At 44.8% G+C, this 19,585-nt stretch overlaps 1 protein-coding gene across 1 annotated transcript in view; it reads right to left on the bottom strand.

The window, feature by feature from the left end:
* Positions 1-19,585, bottom strand: part of LOC119390905 (fatty acid synthase) — a 277,784-nt gene that overhangs the window by 157,387 nt on the left and 100,812 nt on the right. Inside the window, exons 12-13 of the mRNA XM_049415426.1 lie at positions 4,785-5,042; positions 2,112-2,328 (exon numbers count right to left, since the gene is read on the bottom strand). Of these exons, the coding sequence (XP_049271383.1) occupies positions 2,112-2,328; positions 4,785-5,042 (475 nt within the window). The remainder of the gene's footprint in view (positions 1-2,111; positions 2,329-4,784; positions 5,043-19,585) is intronic.

Raw genomic sequence — 19,585 nt, 5'->3', positions numbered from 1 at the left:
ATTTGATTAGGTTGATAGATCATAAGTATTGCAGGCACTGCGGAATCAGGGCGTCAATGAAACATATATAAACATACTGGAAGAAATCTACAGCGGCTCCACAGACAACATACTCCTTCGTAAAGAAAGTCACCAAATTCCAGTAAAGAAAGGTGTAAGGCAGGTAGACACGATCACCCCAGTGCTATTCACCCTGTGCATTACAGGATGTTTTCAGATTGGGAAGAGTTAGGGATACGAGTTAATGAAGAGTACCTTAGTAACCTGCGATTAGCTGATCACATTGCGTTACTGAGTGACTCGGGCGACGAATTGCAACACATGATTGAGGAATCGGACAAGGAAAGTAGAACGGTAGGTCTGAAAATTAATATTGCAGAAAACTAAAGTAGTGTGCAACAATCTCGGAAGAGAACAGAGCTTTGCAATAGGTAGCGAGGTACGGAAATTTGTAAATGAATGCGTCTACTTAGGACATGTAGTAACCGCGGAGTCGAACCATGAGACTGAAGTAACTAGAAGAATAAGAATGGTTTATTGCGATAGCAATTTTATGGACAGTCTCAGCTGAACTTTGCTGTCGCCGTCGCCGCCGTGATGCACCGTATGTGTATATGTATGTCTATATATATATATATATACATATATATATATATATATATATATATATATATATATAGAAAGGCCACAAAAAAAATAATTCAGAAATACTTTCCGACGCGCGGAATCGACCCGCCGACCTATCGCTCCGAAACGCGTGGCCTTAGACGGCTAAGCCACGGAGAGTAGCGTCTTTCAGCACGTTAACGGCGGGCTATTTATATACGCCATTTACTCTAGCGTGCTTTCTTACTCACCAGCTAGATGGCGCGATGTGCGCGCTGGGTGCTGGGCGCGCTTTAAAGGTCGTCGCCCCGCTCCTGCGAACGCTGAGGCTCTTCGCCCGACATGGCGTGGTCGCCGTCGTGCGCTTATCTCAGGGAAAGAAGGGGGCGGGCGAGGGGGGTGGAGCGGGGGGGTTGTATGACTTGTGCTTTTCCCGCGATGTCCGCGCTGAAGTCACACGGCGTACGAAGGTCACTTCGCTCGCTGCAGCGGCCGCGTTTGTGAAAGGAGCGCACTGTTCAAACAGAAATAAGTAACAACTGCGACATTTAGTTCGCGCTCGTCCTGTGTGTACCTTTTCGTTCGTTTCGTGCGTCCTGGCCCCGCCACGGTGGTCTAGTGGTTATGGCGCTCGACTGCTGACCCGAAGGTCGCGGGATCGAATCCCGGCCGCGGCGGCTGCATTTTCGATGGAGGCGAAAATGTTTGAGGCCCGTGTACTTAGATTTAGGTGCATGTTAAAGAACCCCAGGTGGTCGAAATTTCCGGAGCCCTCCACTACGGCGTCTATCATAATCATAGCGTGGTTTTGGGACGTTAAACCCCAGATATTAAAAAAAAAGTTATTCGTGCGTCCTGCTTTATGTTTCAGCAGTGCGCTTCAAGGATTGAGCTGTGATGCACGATAGTTTGCAGTCGTCCTGTGTGCGTTCTTTTCGTGCGTCCTTTGGGCTCCAGCGACGCGCTGGCAATTTCGAGCTGCTTTCTGTTCTTCGCGTTACATTCCAATTTGTTGCTATCGCACTCATTACTTCGCCGTTGCGGCAAAACTGTGGCTTTTTTCTACAGTTTCAGTTTCGTTTTTCGCGAGGCATGTGTAGTGGGGTGCGTTGTGAAGCACTCAAGCAGTGCCTTTGTTGATCAAGGAGGCTGAAGACCGCTAGATCTGTTGGTTTGCTGCGGCGTTGCAGCTTTACAGATTGCATTTGACAGCTTTAGCAAAGCGCCGTGTACTCACCGCTGCACATAGATGTAGCGCCTCATGCCAGTGCAGGAAATTGCATAGAATTCACGTTTGTTTAATAAGCTAGTCTTGCCAAAACTTACGTAGCTTACGTAGCGATACTGTGTTTTGCGTTCTGTGCAATTGCCTGCGTTCTGTGTTCTCTATGCATTACAACACTTGCAGAACATTTATTTTTATGTGTTTACACGAGTTGTTGTTTAGTGAGTTTACTTATGCAAAGACCCTTACTTATGCACAATGAGAAGATGGACCCACTCACCGCTTTTTTGCAATATCACTGCTCGGTGAAAGGTCAAGTTCTCTATAACCACTGGCACTTTGTCAAACGACTTGCCACAGCGTTTAGCGAAAGACTTCCAGGCCATCACTATGTAACCAGCGGCCGGGTAGACAAGGCGTCCATGAATTCGATGTCCCTCCAAGTACGCATGTCGTACATGGTCCCCCACTTCAACTTCCACGACTTCCTCAGAGAGCTGCGTATGAGTCAAGCCAAAACGTCGGCTCTTTGGAACAAGCCAAACATTTTGTTTGAACACTCGTGTTCAAAGGAGTGTATTGTAAAGCTCTGTTACTCTATATACCGCTGTGACAGCTGTAGCTCTTATTCCGCATTTCTCATGCATCAAAAATATATGCTTCAGTGTGAAAACTTAGCTTTTCTACGCTATTCCTGCTGTACGTGCTACACAAGTGCAGTTCTTGCATTGGCGCATTCTAAAGGATAATCTGTAGGTTTGTCCGTTTGCCAATTAGCCGTTTTATTCAACATTGCAGAGCAATTTGCCGCTGACCTCAACCTATCTACTTACTTTATAGTTTCCATAACCTGCCACATTGCTATTTCACGCATTTAGTATTACGCCAAGTACTACAAGCTAACACGACGAAAATTCATCATAAAACCAAGGCTATTGCATACTTATGTTCCGACTCTATAAAATTGGTACGATTCAGTCGCGTAGCTTATCATTTAAGCCTCGTCTCGCAATTGTGCGCATAGTGTAGGCTTCACTAAAAAGCGAGCACTGGCTGCAACTGCAGCGCGCAGTCCGAACTGCAACCAGTGATAATTGTTCTTTTCCAGTTGCACAGTTATATTGGTCATTGCTGTATAATTGCATTTCAAGCAAAGAAACTCTGACCCTTCCGAAACGAAATGTGAAAAGCACATGATGAAAGCGCGCATTGGGGTTGACCACGTCAGTGGCTGTGAATGCACAATCACTGTAATTCTAGAGAAAGGAAGTTTAGATACATGCAGTCATTAGGTGCTTTAATATTTCGTCCAGCTGGCGTACTAAGAAAGCGTAAGCCTGGAAATAAGCTGCACTAAAGTATGCTAGCGTGGTTTTACTGAGTTCATTGTGTCAAATACCTCACCTAAAATACGAGTACCAAGCGTCCATAGATTTAGCTGTTATAGGTGAAAACGTCTGAAAATCTTTACCTAACGCTACTTACAGTAACGTACCTGTTAAAGCAATAGATGTAAGAGAATTTCGTAGTAGCGCCCTACTTATAAACTTCGACAGAGAAACGAGGTTTCATTACATAGCGAAGTAGCAGAGACCACATTCGAATACGTAAGGAATGATGGTGACTTGTTAAGAATATTGAAAAAATTTGCCTTTTCGCTTCATAGATTACAGCTATGCTTTTGGCTCCACTGAGGACTCCAAGCTCTACGTGCATCTTAGGAAGGTGGGCATTCTCAGAAACGTTATATTTTTGCTATGAAACCTGCAGCGCTGTAGCAAGCAAAAGAGACGAGACGGCGGCCGATGTGGCTGTGCCGCGCTTGCCACTTTACTAGGAAGGCGATAGCCGAAGCGGAACGGAGGTGGCTACGGCGTCCATTCATTCCGAGGTTGTGAGCTCATTCTTTTTAGCTCGCACCTCGAGCTCTCGGCATGAGCCGCGTGACAGCCGCAGCGCGGCCGCGGGAAAAGTGATGATGATGATGATGATGATGATGAGTGACAATTACTGCACTACAAAACCTATTCACCGGACAAGAAGCGCTTGTTAACACAAATTTTTGTAACCCACATTGGTTTAAAATTCAAAAGGGAGTCATACAGGCTTGTGTTCTTTCACCACACATATTTAAGTTACGCACAAAACATGCACTCAGAAAATGCGACCGTGTAAACGAGGATCGTTGGCTAAAATTCGAGCAATAATTAGGGTAACCGGCTAATTATATGTACGCGACGGCACATTAGTGCCAGGATGCATGCACAACTTACAGACACTCAGTTTGCCGACCAAATAAGTAAGCAAGAATGCTGGTGTTGTTTCTTATGGCAAAACAGACTGAACTTATGACAGTAGGTGATGCTTAGGGCAAGGACACGAATAACGACGTTAGTAATATTGCAGCAGTCCATGTCTCCCTATTTAGGAGGATAGACGCAGGCTACTGCTGTACAAAACAAGTGCAGCAAATAATAGTATGAGATGTGGAGTTTCAAATATTATGAAAAGCAAAAAAATCTGCCTCAGAACCAAAGTTCGTCTGGTAACCGCAGCGGCCTTTCCCGTAGATGCGAGTAATGGATCATGCAGATTACTGAATGAAAACTAGCTACGTTTGTTTAGCTATTGCGCTGGCACCGGGTTTTAATGGTGCAGTGGATTGCAAAACGGATAAGTATATTGGTCATAAGAGTGACTGGTCCCGATTGTTTTTTCGAAGGCCAGGCAATGTGTGGTTTCGTACATCTCGTGTATCTGTACAAGATCGTCAGGTGGTACACTGAAAGCCAGAATGAAATGTCTATGTATCGACGAACTTTTATGATTTGCCACTGGCGGTCAAAAAGACATGTTTTCATCTGGAATTTCCCGTGAATCGACAGTTTTTATCATCATGAACACCACCAGCCAGGAGAATACCTACAACGACTATAGCAGAATAGTATTTCACCTGAGCGAACGGGGCAAAGTCGTCCCATTTGGCGACGGTCCACGTTTCAGAGTGGTCCCAGCTGACGAGGTGCCCGATGCTCGGAGTTCCACGTGGCACGGGCAGCGTTACAGGTGGGTAGAGCGGGGACAAGTCCAGCTTCACTCCCAGCAAGTGCAGTTGGCCCAAGGTGTTCAGGAAATATGCATGGTTATCAACCTCGCGTTTCATGAGTCCGAGAGAGCTGGCCTCAGAGCCCATGGCGCGCCGCAAGACACCCTGCGCGTAATTGATAAGAGAGACGAATGTAACATAGCGATATGGCAGATAAGGGATGCCCTAGAGTGTCACTAGAAGTAATTGCGCACGTGTGCGACAGTGCAAAAGTGGTAACGCTAATCGTGCCAGCCGCAAATGGGGCTGAAATTTCTAAATATTTATCACGCTTCATTGTACCTAAGGTATCCTGAAACCTAAACATTACTAGATAAAAGAACAGAAGTCAGCTATGCGGTACCCAGCTGTTTTCCTTCGCCTTCGTACCAACTACTACTCGTAGAGCACCTGAAGTATCACTATGTTACTCGATTCTTACAGAAAAGCATAAACAATATAAGAAGTCGCTGGCTGTTTAAGCGTCATTAAAATAGGTACTGGCGTTTAACCACACCTATCTCCGCGTTATAGGGACGTGAGGCATGAAAGTACTTCCTCGCATAAAACTCACAGTGTTCCCTTAGCTTGCAGCGCTGAAAAGAATAAAATAAACCTAGGAAAGAGTGCAGCAACCAGCAGTTGCACCGAAGAAAGCAAAAATTGTTCATAAGAGGCTTGTGTTTTTTACGCAGTTATTTTTCTGTAAAACTCACTCATCCTTACGATGCACGGTCTATGCAATGACTGCCAAACAAAACCATGGACTGATTACAAAAGATAAAATAAGAAACCTCTGCTTCATACGGGAATGACCGTCATTCCTGTATCAGACTTGAAATTTTTCAAAACAACTTTTTCGAGCACTGTAAAAAAACTATCCAAGGATTCCGCTTAGAACAAGCGAAAGTAGAGTAAAAAGAACACAATATGCTTAATATGGATGCTTTGTTGGGATAATTGATAATCCACACTTGGCTGGAGCAGCGCGACACAGATAGCAGCATTTGAGGAGGGTCGAAAAAGTGATGTGTCTTTACCTGAGTCGTATCAGTGCTTTTTGCCGTAATCACCTAATGGCATTACAAGCAGGGTCTGCCAATTGTGGGGAAGACGAGAACCACTTCGAAGAAAGCGACGCCTGTGATCTCTTTTATTTGCGCTACCATATTGGAAATACCATAACAGCAAGCCCGCAATGGTGCTTTAGTTGTCCTGCGTCTCCCGCGCAGGCCTGGCGTTCTTACAGCGGAGCAAGTAGACATTTTGTTATGCCATGTGGCGACACCATAAAACTATCGTAATGACGTATGAGCTCGAGCTCTACTCATCGTCTGCTTCGTCTTCTGTTGGCTCTCAGAAATACGTGCGTCGATATGCCCGGCGTGGGATGCAATAACTGTGATGGGCGAGATACTAAGTATATATAGGGGGAAATACAAACAAGGAAAGGGTATAAGGAGAGAAAAATATAGACAGAGATAGAATGTCAGAGAGAAATAGGTAGAAGGAAACCGACACAAAAAAAGGATAAAATAAACCTAGGAAGATAGAGAACAAGCATAGGCATGTATAGTATACTATAGCAAGGAGTGCGAAAGGGTACTAAGGATAAGGAGGAAGGAAAAATTGAGAGTAACGCCTTCAGCTGCGCTGCTCCTCGTCTTTGTAGCACTAGTACGTAGTTGCCCCAGATTCTTTCCAGCGGGAGGCCACAACTTACTTATTTACGCCTAATATGACGCATTTTGCTTGTACCGCGCTATGCGATAGCATTTTTCCGCATTGGGATAGTTTGACTAACGCAAAGATTGGAATTTGGCTTATGCCATTGCTGGCTTTCTCCAAGTCGACAGAAACTGAAGTATAAATCCAGGCTTCCTATACTACAAATTCCCGTTCAAAGTTAGGTCAACATCCTCACAGTCTTGGCTCTGTAAACTTGATGCCTGAATTCAGTAAATAATACATACGACCACAAGCATTTTGATTCGTTTGTGTCAGAAGTTACTGGCAGCAGTGCACAATCACTGAGCACAAGACGTATACGTCAATGCATTAACAAATATCCACAAAGGGCCGGTGCAATAGTGTTTGTTTACCATCGACAACACCCGGCCCTGCTCCTGTATAATAACAGAAATAAGCCCAGTTTAATGCGCTAAGTCATCACAGGAAATAGGGTGAGACATCATTTGAGAAGATGTGTCACACAAGGAGAGGCAATATTTACAAGGCTATTTACGGCCTGCTGAACGATGTGTTCCGGCTGCTGGGCTGACAAAAATAACGAGCGAAGAACAACGGGAATATCTTAACAAGCTAAGCTTTACTAACGACACTGTGCTGTTGAAGAATGCCGGAGGCGACTCGCAACAAGTGACCTTGCAAGACTCGACGCATGCGGCAAGTCTTGCAAAATCACTAACGGCACAGCTCACTGTCATCTTTCACACAAAACTGCACAAGCGTACACATTAGGGCGAGTTCGTATGATTCCATTTGGTGAACTGGTAGTGCAATAATAATATAGACAAAGAAAGAAGAGACAGGGACAAGCACGTACTCGACATGGAAACTTTATTGAAAGGAAATACTCATAAGTAGGACCGACCGTGAATACATAGGTACAGTAGTAATAGTCCGTCAGATAATCTCTTCTCAGTTCTAGTGACGCGCAGTTACTGCGCTTTTTCTTCTTACGTGTCTTTCTTTTCAATAAAATTTCCGCTGGGAGTATGAAAGTATGCGGTTCTTTGTGCCCTGTTTTTATTCGTCTATCTTAGTATTCCGCTAGCAATTTATCAAATAAAAACCACACAACCATTTCAATGCATCGTATACAATGTATGAAGCTGGAGGTAACAGGGAATGTGGTTACAGAGTAACCTGCAGATGATATAGAAACTAGATAAAGTAAGGACAGCGCAGACAGCCATGGAACAAAAAAATGTTACCCACAACATGAGAAGACAGAAGGTGAGTTCTGGTAATTAGAGAGCAAACAGGCTCAGCTGATATGCTAGTTGAAAAAATAAAAAAATGAAGATAGGCAGCCTTGTATCATAACGGACAAATTCCCGATGCTTAGTCAGTGTAAGAGAGTAGGTGCGAAGGGCACACAAACTACACAATCTAGTATGACATGCAATTCGATTACGTTACAGAATTGAGACGTTTGAAGACACCAGGTGAACAGAACCCGTGCAGCGCAAGATTAAATAATTTAGCATGATTCGGAATGGTCTTATACCGGCAAATAACTAGGCTGATTATGATATTGATGAAACATTCGAGAAAAATGCATGCAATATGGCTGTATTCACTCTGCTGATCATTCGTTATTCAGGCCCCAAATCTCGCAGACGATTGTCTGCATGACTGCAGCATCAACAGCCTCTTCTCTTCTGCAGAAAAAAAAAAGCATCGTAGGATCCCTCAAATATTCACCTCAAGCGACTCGAAGGAGAAAGCCATCCTTGTCACAGAAGGTTTGGAGGTCACAATATTGTGTACCACACGCCGCATTTTGGCGGTTATCGTTTTTGTGAAAGACGGTGGTAATGATGATGAACTAGAGTATAACCCTTTTTATTGGGTTGACAGCTTTCAACCCTCGCTCTTCATGCACTTGACATGGTGTGGCGACTGGTTTGATTGTGCACTTTCGCCACGAAATAATAAATCTACTAACGTGAACGTCTGCCCGACATGACAATTGTATAGCACCCTTTTACGAAGCAATGGTGTGCCTCTGAGGTACAATATGTGACAGTTATGTAGTTCGATTCCGACTGAAGCGTTCGTTTCTATTATGTGCCTCGTTTTCTTAAGGAAACAACCACCAGAGGGCCCACATTGTACAGGCGGGCTTCACCTGGGCTACCGCTTCTCGTGCCTCTCAACCAGGATCAAGGCCATCACTTAACCTCCTTTTGTCAAGCGGATCACCGGCAAGAGGAAAGGATTTGGTAGACACTAATGAGCGCTAAGCGAGTGCTCTCATTTTTGATTTCTGCAACGGCTGCACACCCGGCTAACTGAGCCAAACGCCGAACTAGCTGCCGCGACCCCATCCAGGGGCACGCCGTGCAGATGTGGTACGCAGTGCGGGCTGGTACTACTCGAGCGTTCCTGTGGGTACAGCACGGACGCCCGCCCACGCAGGGACTAATAGCTCGAGATGAGAGAGATAGAGAAGAGAAGAGAGAGAAAGGAAAGACAGGGAGGTTAACCAGGAGAATTCTCCAGTGTGCTACTAGCTCGAGATGAGCCAAGCAAAAGCTCAAGCAACCAATTATCAAGGGAACAGCTGTCAGATGCGCACACAAGGCAGACGGGCCCGACTGAAGCAAACAGCGTAGAAACTATATGTCTGCAATTATCACCCAAGCAGCAGATGAACGACTGAACCTTTGAGCTTTTGGTTAACCAGGGGCAGAAAGAACAAGAAGGAGGTAGAGAATGAAACCCAACCAAGCAATAACCACCGCCACAACAACAAAACTCAAAGATGCTGCTCCAACCAGTCGGTCACTACAAGCAGGTCACTATCTTGCGAAGTATAATAATGTCGACATCCCGCATGTCACCCGAAGAGCGAAAAAGTGCGCGTTCAAGCACACAGCGTCAAAAACCTGAATATCGCAAACACGACCGAGTGGGTAGACGCCCATAAATACGAAAATACCATCAGAATACAACTCGGCGGCATTTTCTTCGCGTAACAGGTAACACGAGAACGGTGGATAATTTAACCAGTAGTGTGCTTAGCGGACAGTTGCCCGGTATGTATTGGCGTCTAGTATTGGCGCACCTGCAATGTACATGATCAGCCACGCCCATTTTCTCTTCCAATCGTCCACGGCTGTGATCATTTTTCAAGGATCGCACGTTTTTTCTTATGTCCTCATCCAGAGTCTCGATTTTCAATGCACACCCTAACGCAAGTCAGTGTGATGCACCAGGATTTGCGGCGGCGTTGGACACCGCCAGAATATCTGCACAAGCCGACTGGCAGCCTTCTGCTAAAAATGTGGCAAAAGGAACAACTAACAGGCCATGAGTGCAAAACTTCCCTTAAGATATGAGATTGTCATGAAACACCAAACTAATATTGCAAAAAAAAAGAGCGAAACCCAACCCGCCATGATTCATATACGAATGCAGTGTAACATACGACAGCAGTAAGTGAGAGGCAGTCGCTGGAGCTCAGACAGCGAAAAATTCCCGGAACGTGGAAGCTCAACCTTCAGCTCAAGCAGTGATGCTAGCAGCCATGGAGCAAGAATTCTTGAGGAGGCGAAACTGCGCTCGCTCGGGCGCCCTAATAAAGTCACGAAATCGGGCACAGCGCTCCCGCGCCCTCTGTCGTGAGAGTCCGCCAGCGGAGAAGGGAAAATGCGCGCGTCCCTCTCACCGCGCTCTCCGACGAAGCTCGTCGGTTCAAGGCCATTCGTCACCAATTCGCCGTTCGCGCCCGAATGGATGTGTTTTAACGCGACAGCGTTAACGAGACCGTTTCGCAGAAATACCGGTGTCGGCGTCGGTGTCGGCGAGGCTAGCAATTGAGAAGGCGATGCGCACAGGGCCCGATTACGCTATCGCGTTCTACTCTCAAAGGCGAAGCTCAAGCGCACTCCAAGTTTTTGCGGTAAATTAACGAGAAAAATGGCGTCACATACAGGAAAATTACCAGCGTGATATATTTTATACAACGTGAAATCTATAATTTTTGATAACGTCAACTCAATGAGTTAGGTATAATTTATTTCAACGAATGATGGGACTTACCCTATATGCCATCAATTCAGATTTAGGTTGTTGCGGCGGCCGCATTTAGATGGAGGCGAAATGCTAAAGGCCCGTGTGCTTACATTTAGGTGCAGGTTACAAAACCCTAGGTGGTTGAAATTTCACATTGTCTTTTTTTTTTTTTTGAGAACAGCAGACAAGTATCCGGGACAGCGCGCGGAGAGATTGAGGGCACGGCGTCTCGAAACAACACTGGCCGTTTCGGTTTGTCAAGGAGAACTTCGCCACCAAGTTCTCCATAATAGCGCCGCCTGTCTATGTCACTGTCCGAGAAGTGCTTCTCGCAAACGTAGTCACGAGGCGTCAGCTGTCGGTCATTTCTTGGTATGGCGCGAGCCCACGCTTCCAACCTCATTGGGTCTCTAGGAACTTTGAAGGTAATTACCTTCTCCTTGCAGGACGCGTACCCACTGCTGCAGTTCGGCACGACACATTTCCGCCCCATCCTGAAGTAGCACTGGTCGAAATCTGCAAAGCACTCTCCTTTTTCGCGGCGTGAAAAGCGCGCGCAAACATCGAGGAGTCGGCTCCGCCGGCGCAACGCGCGGAAGCCACTGAGAGCGCTACAGAGAGAAAAAAAAAACCAGCAAATCGCCAAGGGAACTTTCCCTCCCAAGGCCACCTACGCATGCGCGCGCAGAACATGCGAGCGAGGAGCGAGGGGCGTGTGCATGCGGTGGCAGACGTCGTCTGCTCAGGGGCCCCTACTAGCAGTTCGTTTCAAGCGCTGTACGGCCTATAATTCCGGCAATATCGATTAGTAACTGCAGCTAAAGTATCTGTCATATCTACCTATTGATGTTACAGACAGAAATCTTAGAAATTTTATAATGTATGAGGCGCTATCACGATTTTTATGCGTCGCGCCCATAGAAGAGCATGTAAAAGATGGCAACAGGCCGAAAGCGTCATCTGTCGTGCTTCGGCGCAACCGCATTCCGCCGTGACGCTATCGCGCCGCCCTCGCGCGCTGCCGCGGCCAAGAGATTCTCCTCCTCAAATACTTCTTTCTCCGTGCTAGCAGCACACCCAAAAGAGATAGGTCTATATTTATTGTCCGAATTTTCTCTCGATCACGCTCATTCTCGCACACCTCCAAAATTGTGCGCTACACAGATATGGCAAGCACTTGGCAGCAACGGTGAGAGCTGTGTGCTCAGGCTTAACTTTGTGGCAATCGTATCACAGGGCATTACATGCAGCCTCAAAAAAACGTCCACACAGCGCACTGATTCTCCCAAGCAGTCCAAGGTCTGGGGCCAGGAGGCATCACTCTCTGCTGCGTCTGCACCCTATCTCAAGGCTCAACGTCTCATTGCGCGTACTACAAAAGGAGCTACGTGGTCGTCGCAGCTTTCAATTGGCAGTAGCAGTGGGGTCTGTGTGCGCGGGCTTAATTTGCTATAATATCTGGGGTTTAGCGTCCCAACACCACGATATGATTAGGACTGACGCCGTAGTGGAGGACTCCGGCCATTTCGAACACGCGGGGTTTCTTAACTTGCACTTACATCCAAGTATACACGGGCCTGAAGCATTTTCGCCTTCATATAAAATGCGGTCGCCACGGTCGGGATTCGATCCCGCGGCTTAAATTTATCGCAGTCTCATCGCAGGTTAGTGCTCCTGTTATATCGGCTATATATTTCCCTATTGCACCTGTACGCTTCGTCCCTACTGCCAAATAGTGAATACGGAATTTTTATTTTAACTTGTATTTCTGTGTTAGGATTGGCAAATGGCAAATGGCATAGCTAAACTGAAGGATGAAATGAAGGTAGCGCTAATAATGTTAAAAAGAAGAAATGAAACAATGGATTAAATCTTTCCGAGATTCCCTTCAAAGGGATTTACGAAATGAAATCCGCGAGCAAACAAACGAGCAGCCTCAAATGACGCAAATCCTTGACTTTGCCATCAGTTCATTTGGGGAGCACAAGAAGAAACTGGACGATCTGATTGCCAGGAACATTTACGGATGAGTACAAGAGGAAAGCAAAACTGGAAATACAATGTGTACTAAAGATAATGACTCTACTATTAACATTGCATCTAAGATTTACAGTGCCATAGGTGAGCCAATAAGTGGAAATGACATCGAGGTCTGTCACCGCGTGCCGAGCCGAGACAGCGGCAAACGTATCATCGCCCGGTTTAAGTCGCATGCAAAGTGAGACAGCATTATAAAGAAGGCAAAATAGAGCTCGTCTGACAAGCAACGACGCCGTACTGACCGGTAGAAACGCTATCTATGTGAACAACATCTTTGCCCAACCTCAAAGAAGTTTATAGCTCTTGCTGTCAAGAAAAAAACATGAATACAAAAGGAAATCCGTCAGGTCATTTAACGGGAAAATCTCTGCGAAAAAAACTGACGATACGCCCACCGTACACGTCCCGAATGAGCATATATTGATAAGGTTTTTCTAGGGCCATCATTTGCAACTATGCAGGTGCATGTGACACCATAGGCTGAACATTGCGGCATATTATCCACAATGGAAAAGGACTGCGCATACCTAAACTTAGCGTCACCTTCTCCTATTAAATCTGGTTACCCGTTTGGCCAATCAGTTCTGCATATTAACTGTCGCTCTGTATTGAATAAAGAGGATAACATTTTACTTAATTTAGACCAAATGTTATTTAAACTCGATATTCTAATGTGTAAAACATAGTGTACAAATGGTTGTTGCAAGTTGAAGCTACCTGGATATGACAATTTCTCAATCGATCTGAAAAACGTTGAGGATGTGTCGTGCGTTTTGTGACTACAGGAAAAAGAATGTATTTTGGTACATGAGTACTGCGTGTCAACATAAGATGATGAAATGCTGACCATCTTAGATAAAAATAAAATATTCGCTCTTGCCTATCGCTCATCGGGTGGAAAAATTAGGCGTTTCGTTGAATTTTACGAATGTTTCCTGGACCTCATTTGAACGTTCCATCCATTGACCGTCGGCGGGCACGACGCCACTGAAGGAATGGGACGATAAGTGCTGCTATATTTCCAGGTTACGTTCCTCAGTGCCTTGTCGTCGCGCAGTCTTGAACAGGAAGTTCCGGTCCTGCTTCGAAAAGTGCAAGGACGGCCAGGTCTGGTTCTTTCACGGACACCATCGCAAGATAGGGCGCAAGATACCGAGGCAAGCCGGGCACTGTCTTTGTTACGTTCCTTGGTGCCCTGTCTTCGAGGTTATAGGAATATCAGCAGCGCTGTCTTGTTCCGTAACCGAAGGTGCAGAGATGGCCAAGCTTAGTCGCCTCGGCTCCTGGCGCCTGGCAACATGGGTCTTTCCCAAACACCCTTGCAACATACGACGTTGCGTATTAAGCCAGTCAAACACCACTTCGGTTGGGCACGACGCCGCTGAAGGGATGGGATGTGTACTGCTGCTATATTTCCAGGTTAGTTGCTTCAAAGATGCTTCCTGTCTAGGAAGTAGCCATGATTGCCTGGTTGCAGTGTCGTGCCCGACTGAACTGCGTGATGTTTCGTACATTGCTGTTTTTTCATGCCTGCGCCGGAATTTTGTATCTTTGTTGTTGTGGCTTTCAGGTGACACTGAATCATATCCTGGCCCTAGCGTCGAGGAAACACTCGCAATCGTTCTTGAAACAGTGCGAAGGCTTGAAGCGGGTCACAATGCGATAATCGGTGAAATTAAGGGGACGGTAATTTGGGCAAGTTGGTTTGCATTCATTTTAAAAACAGCGCAGCAAAACGAAGACTGTATAGACAGAAACAACGGGACGGGCGCTGACTCGCAACTGAGAAGTTTATTTAAAAAAAAAACAGATACTTAAGTACAAAAAGACACGTGATATTGACAACCGAAAACTAGAGTGAAGCCAAACAAAGCGGCCGTCCCGTTGTATCTGTCTATACTGTCTTCGTTTTGCTGTGCTGTTTTAAAATGAAATTAAGGGGCCAAAAGAAAAGCAGGATGTCACTGATGAAGGAATTGAAAGTTTCACCGGGAGAATGGTCACTCTGGAAGCAAAGCTTAGTTGTAATGCCCCCCACCACCCAACTTTGCTGATGGTGCTATTAGTTCTATTTCTGATCAACTTCACGCAGTAGTATCAAGGTGTGATGAAGCTGAAAACAGTATGCGCCGGTGCAGTTTGTTGTTCTTTGAAGTTGCAGGCGAGGACAAAGAACGCTGGGCAACTTCTGAGAGTATACTTATTCCTGTGTGTTCAGATAAGCTACCGATCACCACTACCAGTTCTCAGTTTGAACGTGTGCAGCGGCTGTGTAAGTTTGCTTTAAGCAAATGTAGGCCGATAATTGCTAAATTTACGTCTATTAAGGACAAGCAAGCAATCCTCGTCGGCGCACACATGCTGAAAAATACTGGCGTCTCTATTAGAGAAGATGTTTCGCAAGCTACGCGGCAAGCGCGTAAGAAACTGATTCAGTTTGCTAATTGTCCTTACAAACTAAATGTTGATGGACTTCTTATCGATAATACTACTTATATCTATGACACTTGTTCTAACACTGTAGTAACAGCTAGATAGCTAGTTGCTGATGTGCGCAGTGCTAATGTTCAGCGGTTATCAAATTCATGTGCTCTTTCACTTTCAGTATCAATCGCTAATATGCGCAGCGTGTTACCGAAGCTTCTCTTGCATGATTCGTATCTTGGCGACAGTAAATCAGATCGTGTATTGCTAACCGAGACCTGGCTACATGCCGATGTATGCGACTCCGAGCTATATAATACTTCAAATCAGTATTCCATTTATCGCCATGACCGGGCACATAAAAACAGTGGCGGCGTGTTATTGTCCATCCAACGATCTCTACCTTCCTTTCTTGTTCACACAGACACTTGCCTTGATGTAGTCTGGGTGGCTTGCGCGCCTTATCCGCAAAGTTATGAATGGATGTATGCTATTCGCCCACCTGTTTCTGACCACCTTTTCGTGTCCGAGCTCTATAAAAGTATTTCCAGGGCTATTGACTAGATTCCCACCAGCAAAGTTTACTGATTTGGACATTTTAATTTTCCTGATAATGTGTGGTTTCACACGTCTTCTTCGACCAGTGCGTCGCCCCGCCACGGTTGTCTAGTGGTTATGGCGCTCGACTACTGACCCGAAGGTCGCGGGATCGAATCCCGGCCGCGGCGGCTGCATTTTCGATGGAGGCGAAAATGTTTGAGGCCCGTGTACTTAGATTTAGGTGCACGTTAAAGAACCCCACGTGGTCGAAATTTCCGGAGCCCTCCACTACGGTGTCTCTCATAATCATATGGTGATTTTAGGACGTTAAACCCCAGATATTATTACTATTATTCGAGCAGTGCGTCAAGTGATTTCGTTGAGGAATAATTCGACTTCACTTTTTGCCAGTCTCTTTCAGAGCCTACTCGTGGCACTAATATTTTAGACCTTTTTCTAACAACAGAGCCACATACTTTAAGTCCCGTCGTGCAACCAGACGTATTAAGTGATCATAACCTTCTGCAGTTCTCAACTAATATTCCACTGAAATTTGCGGGTGTTCAGCGTAAGATAATCAGGGATTATAACAAAGCAAATTACACTGAAATGAACACTGAACTTGAGGCCTTCCTATATAATGCATTTCTTCCCTCCTTCACCAACAGGTCTGTTCAAGATAACTGGAATGCCTTTAGAAATACTATGACACTCCTGATAGATAAATATTAGCGCCTTATAACAATCTGTAACGGCATATCAAACTCATGGTTTAACAAATAGCTCAGAAGGAAGAACATGTTATATGCTTGTGCTAAACGGTTATCATATCCTTTGTCTTGGCCTAAATATAAAGGCTCCTTAAAATATTACTGCTTTGCGATAACTGAAGCGAAAAAGAAATACCTCTCCGCTGACCTGTCCTCACTTTTGCACACTAAGAATAAAAAGCTTCCGCGTGCAATTTCGCCTGACCGTGACAGTCACATTGTTACATTGCATAACGCTGATAATGTCCCTGTCTCTGCATCAGAGTGTGCTTCAACTTTAAATTCATTTTTTATTGGTTTTTACTAACGAAGATTTTTTTTTGGTTCCCTGTGTCTCGGATCTTGAGTATTGCTTCATGTCTCCTATAAGTGTTACCGTTGAAGGCAGATCTAAATTTATAAACGGTATAAAGGTATCTACATCGTGTGGCATCTACAATAGTAATTTCAAGCTACTAAAAAAGTGCGCGATGTCCAGTCAAATTTGACACTACATTTTTCAGCAGTCATTAGTTACTGGTCAACTGCCCACGGACTGGAAGATAGCAAACGTTACTCCGCAATTTAAAGATAGTAACGGGCACTGCCACTGCCACCCCGTTTCGCTAACATGCATTTGCTGTAAGCTTCTTCAGCACAGCCATCTTGAGTCAAATAACTTTTTCTTTCTAAATCAACATGATTTTCGAAAAGCGTAATGCTGTGATACTCAACAATTGGAATTTACGTCTGATATACATATTGGCATGAATAGTAACAATATTATTGACTGCATCTTTCTTGACTACGCGAAAGCGTTTGACAGAGTTGCTCACTGTCGCCTAATCGCTAAACTAACTGCACTTAGGATCGACTCATTAACATGATCTGGCTCCGCAATGTCTTCTCTAATCGACAGCAGTTTACATTTGTGAATACTTTCAGCTCCTCTGCTTCAATTGTTACGTCATGTGTGCCCCAGGGTAGTGTATTAGGCCCTCTTCTTTTCCTCATTTATATTATTAATTTGTCTTGTAAGATTTCTTCCTCAATAAGACTTTTCGCGGATGACTGCGTAGTCTGTAGAACAATTAATTGTCAAGAAGACCACGTAATCTTACAAAAGGACCTTCACTTAATAAATCAGTGGTGTGACCGTTGGAAAATCACACTTAACACATCTAAGTGCTGCGTACTTTATTTCACCCGTTAAAAATCGTTTTTTTAAACTTTCCTTGCTCAGTCTGTTCAGCTGAAATTCCTCATTTATCTAGTTACCAATACCTTGGTGTTTATCTTCGCACTAATCTTGCCTGGCGCACTCACGACGAGAAGTCATGCGCAAAAGCTAACAGAACGCTAGGATTCTTGCGTCGGCATCTGAATCATTCACCTTCTACCATTAGACAACAGGCTTATGAAACGTTTGTATGTGCACAACTGGAATACACTTCATCGATCTGGTCTCCTCATCAACAATACCTAATAGATAAACTGGAATCCATCCAACGTCCTGCTGCCCGCTCCATAACGTCCACGTATAATCGTGGATCTAGCATTACCCTAATCAAACGCGATATTGTTCTTACTAGCTTGGATTCTCGCCGCTGTGTCATCCTTCTTAGCCTATTTCATAAATACTACTACAACTCGTGGACCAGTCGTCTCTCGCTTGAAATTTCTTCACGTACATCTAGTCGCCTTCATAATCAACCCAGTTTCAGACGCATTTTCGGCAGCACGCAGTCATTCAATAATTCTGCATTGCCACGTGCCATCGCACTATGAAATATACTTTCAGATGATATTGTTCCTCTAAACAATCCTGCCAAATTTCATGGAGCAATTGCAACTTTAAATGTTCTCTTGACTTTCTACAACGATATTTTCTTTTTCAATCTCGTTTCGTTTTTTACTGCATTTGCTTAGAGTGTTTTTTCCTTTCAAATGCGCAAATATCTCTGTTTCATTTTCGGTGTAGTTCCTTTTATCCGTTATTCATTGCCACGTTTCTGTAACCCCCCACTACTCAATGCTCCTCTAGGGCTGTAGGGTACTATGAATAAAATAAACGAATAAAGACAACTTTCCTTAGACGTGCGGTGGCGACAATAATGTCAATATTCCTCAAGAGCATTTAGTGCATTATTGTCTTCGACTGGTTCCAAAATTTTATTGTCACACCAACACCCATTTGATGCTGCCTGTTGTCACGCCTCGACCTTTTAGTAATTTACACAGTAGGTACTGTTGCTTCGGTCATTTGTTATCAGTGCCTTGCTTATGCGCTATATGAAAACAAATAAGGAATTCGAAGTCATGAAACAGAACCATTCACTGCTCAGCCTATAACAGAGAGTGGGCTGGTGTCCTTTAAGGCTGAAATGATGCAGCAAGACTGGTCTTCTGCCTTGAAAATAACGTATGCCAGCGAGGCGTACAATGTGTTCATAGGAATACTTTTAAAAATATATAAAGTGCATTTTCCATTAAACAAGTAAAACCGCCGAAAAAATAAAAGAAGCCGTGACTAACGAAAAACACTTGAAAATAATCGCATGTAAATATTCAATGTATGATACATTTTTGCGGTCACAATCTCGAATGCATTTAAGGGAAGTCACAGCTTTTCAAAACCAATTAAATTGTGAACTACGGCGTACTGAACGGGCTTGTTACAAGCACCTGTTCCTAACTGCCACACAGCAGCGGCCTGATAAGGCCTGGAAAATAATAAACGATGCTCTTGGCCGCAGGACGAGTGTCCCAAATAGCGTACTTCATGACGGTACTGAATTAAAAGGCGAGGCCCTTGCATATCACTTTAACCAGCCTTCATGAACGATGCCGTTCCTTCTGCCTACCCCATCTGCGCTACAAGATCGAAAAAAAAAACAAATACAAAGCCTACCGCCGATAGCATTTATTCGCAACCTACTGACCGAATACGAAATCTTTGCCATATATATATCCTAAAAAATAGTAGGGCGTTAGACAACAACAAGCTGCACCTAGGTCCCATTGAGCAATGGATAAATTTTATTTCCCCTGCTCTTGCTCACATATTCAATTTAACACTTCAATCTAGCGCATTGCCCAAGAGATGAAGTACGCTGCTAGCGTTTCAACAACCTTGAAAGGAGGAACCCC

The sequence above is a fragment of the Rhipicephalus sanguineus genome, chromosome 4, assembly GCF_013339695.2.
Source record: "Rhipicephalus sanguineus isolate Rsan-2018 chromosome 4, BIME_Rsan_1.4, whole genome shotgun sequence".
Taxonomy (NCBI): Eukaryota; Metazoa; Arthropoda; class Arachnida; order Ixodida; family Ixodidae; genus Rhipicephalus; species Rhipicephalus sanguineus.
Note: the sequence above shows the minus strand (reverse complement) of the source record. Positions and strands in the feature narration are given on the sequence as shown.